The 6,403-nt window shown below is 40.4% G+C and overlaps 1 protein-coding gene across 2 annotated transcripts in view; it reads left to right on the top strand.

Annotated features, from left to right (window-relative positions):
- The window catches only part of PARVB (parvin beta), a 34,501-nt gene that overhangs the window by 7,229 nt on the left and 20,869 nt on the right, over window positions 1-6,403 (top strand). For both annotated transcript variants that reach the window (XM_031061799.1, XM_005426859.3), the window contains exon 4: window positions 3,721-3,823. In XM_031061799.1, the coding sequence (XP_030917659.1) occupies window positions 3,721-3,823 (103 nt within the window). The remainder of the gene's footprint in view (window positions 1-3,720; window positions 3,824-6,403) is intronic.

The raw sequence follows: 6,403 nt of genomic DNA, 5'->3' as shown, positions 1-6,403 counted from the left end.
TGAGTTACTGCTATTATTTATATGTGTGAATAATAATTGCATTCACAAAATGCTCTATTTTTAGTGTCTGAAATATGTCAGCTTCTTTTACTTGTTGTCCAATATTTGCTCATTTTCTGTATTTCATTAGGAAAATATGAGAAAGAGCTTCAGCTAATTGAACGCAAAATTTTAGAACATCAGCTTGCAAGAGTTGGGTCCTGTCTGAAAGTGCCTTGACCACAGGCATCAGGCCACAGTTGTAAGGTGGTTTTCCTCCCTGCAAAGCTTTCTGTAAGACTGACTTATAACTGCAACAACTTCTAGTCTTTAAAAGACTCATCTAAACTTTATACAGATCCAAACACTGCTGCTCTGGACACTGCCTGAAGAGTAAACATTCTCATTTGTAGTAAAACACTCATTGTCCTGGAAGATACCAACTTTTCCCATCTCTGATTTTACGGCTTTTTTTAGATTTATTGAGGTAAAGGGAAAACCAAAATGAGGCCACAGTCCTTTGACGTGTGGTTTGTCACATGTGACCAGATGAAACTGAGCTCCCTCAATAGTTTGTGATCTGCTTTTGGCAACAGGAGGCCTTCCCCTTGCTTACAGGATGCCGATGCTTTGTGCTTAGCCACGAGGCCTGAATGTGAATTTTTGCTATTAATTTTCATGCTCAGCCCTGAAGCCAGTTTTGTACCTTTGATCTCTGCCTCCTGATTTCCCCAGAAGCTGAGGGGAAGTGGGTCATTGAAGCCAGGGTTTTCTTTCTGGGCTGTTTTTGGTGGCTAGGCTTCCTGTTTTCCCACTGTGCCAGATGTGTTCATGTATTTTGAGTTGTTTTGCATTTTTTCCACTACTGTACAGTGGTGACTGTGGGGTCCTTATGCCCTTGAACTCTGAATTTTTGCAGCTTCGAGTGCATGTGTCTGAGCATTTGGCCCAGTTCAAAAGTGCCTTAGATGAGTGCAGACGTGCAGGAAATGTCAGGAACAGTTGTGAGGACATCAGAATATTGTATTAAATTTTTAAAACCATGCTTCTAGCCCCAAATATTATAGAAGGCTATAGAAAAGCAGCTTTTTATGAGCCCAAAATGTAATATTGAGCTGTATGAAGTGCAAGCACAGGAAGGAAGGAATGGGTAGAGTGTGAGACCAGACACATCGAGGTTAAGCATCTTTTCATGCATAAGAGATGCTCTTGTCTGCTTCCCACCAAGCACCAATGTGCCTGTGTCAGGCTGTTAAAATTTCGAGACATTCCGGTTATTGAATGTTTCCTGCTTCTGCATTTTTATGAAGGAGAAATCACATAAAACTGGAGAGAGCTGATGTTCTGTGAGCAGAGTCAGAAACTATTTCTGCGCCTTCATCGTTTCAATAAGCAATGTGGTGTTTCCTCTGTAAAAGTTAAAAAGAAAAAAAATCTGTGCTGAAAGCTTTTCCAGATTTCTAATTAAGACATAATCAAGGAATCAAGAAAGCCTTGGGATTTTTTTTCATTGCAGTACTTTACAGTCTTCAACAGCTGTTGGAACCAACCACTTGTTTTTTTTTTTCCTTTGCAAACTCATTTTTTTTTAGTGAAGCTAAAGTTGTAGTCTGAATAGTAGAGAAGTTAGAATGTTCTTTGTGATATTTTTCTTTGATTTGGGTACTAAACTGTGAAAATAATAAAATAATTATCTCTAGACCTGTTTAATTTGTCTTTTTTGTAGTTTTTTTACTTAAAGTTTTTCAGTTCTAAATTTTTGTGAAACATTTAGTTGCACATAGTGTATATATTTTCCTTTTTTAAGACCCTGTACTGTGTATCTGCAGTCTTGGAAATGGGATATTGGATCTTACATTTTAGTCTTTTATTTATAATTCCTTGGCATTTTTAGATTCCGACTTCAATACCATTCAGCACAGGACAAATAAAATAAAATGTTTATTAATGGTTTCAAATAGTTTAGCATCCTGAGTCTTCCTTTAACAAAGCTTTTGAGGACTTCTTGAAATCCAGCCTCGGGTCTGTAATGGGATCTGATTATATTAAATATCTTCTGCTGAGCTTCAGATAATTTTTGAAAGCCTGTTCTGTAAATCTCACAGAAGACCTAAACCTTTTATGATTTTGATTTCTTCAGTTGATTTTTTTTATGGATGTCTGTGTTTCAAGCTTGTATAATTATGGAATTAGGCAGTTTTCTAGATGATGTCTTGTTATCTAGGACTGATTTTTCTGTATAACTGGTGAAGCTTTTTGAGGTGAAAGATAGTATTGTGCTTCTCATTGGATTCCAGCTGTGGTGATCTTTTGCTGACTTGTCCCAGGGGAGCAATGGGGTGATGATGTTGCTGCTGCAGAGTTCATCCTTGTGTATCCATATGTCCTCACTCACCTCCCCTCTTGTACCTGTGTGAGAGAAGACCACTTCTGACACAAGATGATGATATTCAATAGTGAATAACTTACCAGAAAACCTTTATTTTCAAAGGCAGATCTTTGGAGGAGTAATTTTTATTATTGAGGTTTTAATCGTTCTGGACAGTTTAGAGGGCAAAGGTGATTTACCTAGGTGAGCATTGATGCTGATCCTTTGCTTTCTATGGAATGAGCACTTGCCAAATCACTCAGCTAAAGCTTACTTGCCACTTACACACTGCCCCTGTTTTAGAGCTGACTTTCAGCTCTGTATTTTCAGCATGCTTTGGAAGTACTAAAGACATGGATTAGAGGTACATGAAGCATTAGTATTTCATGTTTGGGTTGTAAACCTTTTCATGGTCACTAAGCCTAGCCAGATTTATTTGAGGTTTTTAGGTTGAATGAACATCAGCAGCCAGGCTGAATGTCCTTGTGCCCAACATATTCAAATGCTCTTGTTACCTAGGAGTCCCAGGGTGGCTGTTTTCCACTGCAAGCCTGCATATATTTTGTTTATTTGCTTTTGTTTCACTATCTCCTGTATAATAAAATCCCAGAACCTTCTTAGCCATCACAACTGCCAAGAAGAGGCAGAAATATTCTAATCAGAAGTGAATTCAAAGAATCTGCAACTTTGTATGAATGCAAACTAAAGATTACAGAATCTTTAAATTAAGCTTATTGTTTCAGGTGGGCTAATCAATGGATTTTTTACATCTGTGATTGGCAATGCCTTTATCTTATGGAACCTAGGAAGTAGCAGGAGCTAACATTGTGTCTCTTCCCACAGAACTGTGTTATTTTTGTGAAAATAATTTAAATTTCCAAGTAGTAAATTGGAGGAGAATGTTACTACCAGCTCCAAACAGTCAAGGCTTGTTTTCCTGTAACTGTTTAGAAATAATTGTCTTTGGCACCTGGGGAGATTTAACTCAGTTCCTTTTCTTTATGCTCATTCCAGTTTTACAGGTCACTGAATTATTTTCGTAGTTATGGTAGTCAGCATATAGGAACTGTTAAAATGGTAAAATTATTATCAGACCCATTTGACCAAGATTTTAATTCTGGACTTTTGTATTCTGCAATAGCTGAGGATAAAATGCCTTGTCCTGTTGTCAAGACCTGAATTAAAAACAATAAGGGACAATCAGATGCTTTTATTCTATTTTTTTTTTTTTAATTCGGGTCTCATCTCTGCAAATTGGAAATACATAAATATGCTTGCAGTTCATCTATTTTATAGTACTGATTACTGCCTTGAATGAAAGGAAAGAATTTTGGTTGGTTTTGAACATTTGCCTCCTTTTTCTGTGCTTGCAGGTTCTAATTGACTGGATTAATGATGTGCTGGTGGAGGAGAGAATCATTGTCAAACAGCTTGAAGAGGACCTGTATGATGGGCAGGTGCTGCAAAAGCTGCTGGGTGAGTCCATGTCAGAGAAGGTGACACCAAAGACTGAGAGGGCCCAAAATTAACCTCTCCCAAAGCTGCAGATTGTGCAGTAACTCAGCATCTCAGGGAGATGGTGGATGTCACTGAAAGCTGCCTCAGCTTCTCCATCTGTTCTCCTCAGGCTGTCTGCTGAGAGGGGAGGAAATCCAGGTAATTCCTAGGTGTCTGTTTCATGGACTGACTGTAGTCCAGGCAGCTGAAATGTGGGGTAGAAAAGGAGTGAAGAGGTTTGTGTTTGTGGGGCCAAGCAGAAGCCATGTGGTCCAAAATTTTGTCAGCGTATTTTGCTTTTGAAAGCTTTTGGGCCGAGAGCTGTTTTGAGGTCCTGATTAAAAGTTTTACTTTTTGGGAGGAAAAAAGAAAAAGAGAATGAATGACTGCAGACCTGTGCTCAAAATGTGCACCTCTGTGTGAATGACACATGAGAGGATACACTCCGTTGAGAATTTGGGATTTTGCAGCCCCCTTCCCTCTTTGCAATGTGTGTGTTGATGCAGGAAGCACAGTGGAGAAGACTCAGGATAATCCAGTAATTTTATGGGGATGCTTTTAGAAAACAAAAAGGCTTGAGCTTGCAGTACTGTATAAATCCACACTTTTTCTTAGCCAGACTGCTCTCAGCTCACTTCTGATGTGTTTTCAGGAGTGGGCTGGGCTGTGGGATGTGTGTGTTTGTCACAGTGGGGCAGGAGGACCTAGTGCTGCTAGTTCCACTGGCTGCTGGATTTTCTGCACAGGCCCCTTAAATGAGAGGTGTTTTGATGTACATCCACAAGCTTTTAAAATTAGTTAATTACAGTTAGCTTTGTGTGCAGTTGAAACTCCTCAAAAACAATAACTTGAGGAATGAAGAAAGAGTACTTTCAACACTTCTGGGTTAGCCTGCAGCCAGGAGCCTCCAAATGTTGTATGGATCAGCACTGTACAGGTAATTTTGACTGGGGAGTATTTGCTTGAATCCAGTTGTTCTTCGTAACTCTGCGGCGGAGCTGGGGAAGGGTCTGGAGCAGCAGGAGAGGCTGAGAGAGCTGGGAGGGCTCAGCCTGGAGAAAAGGAGGCTCAGGGGGGACCCTCTGGCTCTGCACAACTCCCTGACAGGAGGGGGCAGCCAGGGAGGGTTGGGTTCTGCTCCCAGGGAACAGGATGAAACAGTCTCAAGCTGTGCCAGGGGAGGTTCAGGTTGGATATTGGGAAAATTTTTGCACTGAAAGGGTGGTTAAGCCTTGGCACAGGCTACCCAGGATGGTGTTGGAGTCACCATCCCTGCAGGTGCTCAGAAATCATGCAGGTCTTGCATTTGGGGTGTGGTTTAGTGGTGGACTTGGCAGCGCTGGGTTAGTGCTGGGACTCAGTGATCTGAAGGTTTTTTCCAGCCTTCCAAATGGTTCTATGGTTCTCTGTGTAGATCAGTCAGACTTGGCGTATCTGACAGGAGGAAAGATGGACTTGGACATCTTGCAGCCTGAGATCTTTTACTGCCCCAGCTTTTACTCATTCCCTGTGTTTTGGGCTCCTGACTGGAGAGCAGATGCATCTCCCCTGACCTGGAGCTACCACAGCTCAGCCCCAGTCTTGTGCTGTTCTTCAGCAGTGTCTTTGTTCCTTCCCTCACCTTCCTGGAAAAACTAACAAGGTGTGGTCATTAAACTTCAAGTAGTAGGTAACCATTCCTTTTGAGTGGGAGGTGTTTTGTCTTGATAGCCAGGCCCCCCAAAAAGGATGAAAGACAACAGCTTGTCACTGGGCTTATGCTGAAGTGATTTGAAGTAAGATATTAGTAAATGACTGATGGAGGTAGAGCTCCTTGTTTAGTTAATTTTATCAAGGTGCAAGCAGTATCACTCAGAGAAGCTGGAATGGCCTGGTACACATGATATTGGTGTGAAAGGAAATAAATTTGTTTGCTGACTGATAGGTAGCCTGGGCTGAGACTAGGCAGAAGCCCTAACATGTGACTGAAAAGTGATTTTGCTTGTTTTGATAATCTTGATAAAATAATATTGATTAAAAAAAATCCCTACTTTAGATTGCTAGAAACATTCAAGACATTTAAAGTATTTGTTAGTTGATAACCTCCAAGTCATTTCTCTTTGGGTTACTAGAGTACTTTTTGTATTGCTGCCACTTAAAAAAAAAAAGAAAAAAGATATCTTCAGCTAGATAAAACATCCAGAAGAAGCATGCTCTTGAACTTGAGAGTAGAAATATCTCCATTATTGGAAAAAGAGGAATTTTGACAACTCTGAAACATTTCTGAAAGAGTCTTCAGATTCTTTAGAATCTCACTTTGTGAAAACAGTTTTGGTGAAGTATGTTTTTTGTTTCAGAGAGAGGAATAGTATATAATTAGAATATGGCCAACCAGTCCTGACATCCTGGACAGATCAGCACAGTGAGTTTGGCCACATTTTTTTACTGGGTGTGGAGCAAGAACAGAGATGAGCTGCTCCCATTGCTCTGATGGCTGGAGGACTCTACCCCACCTTCCTCAGCTCCCTGGTGTCACAGACATTTCTTTTATGAAAAATCCTCTCTTAGGATTTTCCTGCT

Source organism: Geospiza fortis, unplaced genomic scaffold, assembly GCF_000277835.1.
Source record: "Geospiza fortis unplaced genomic scaffold, GeoFor_1.0 scaffold164, whole genome shotgun sequence".
Classification (NCBI taxonomy): Eukaryota; Metazoa; Chordata; class Aves; order Passeriformes; family Thraupidae; genus Geospiza; species Geospiza fortis.
This window is presented reverse-complemented; position numbering and strand designations above follow the sequence as displayed.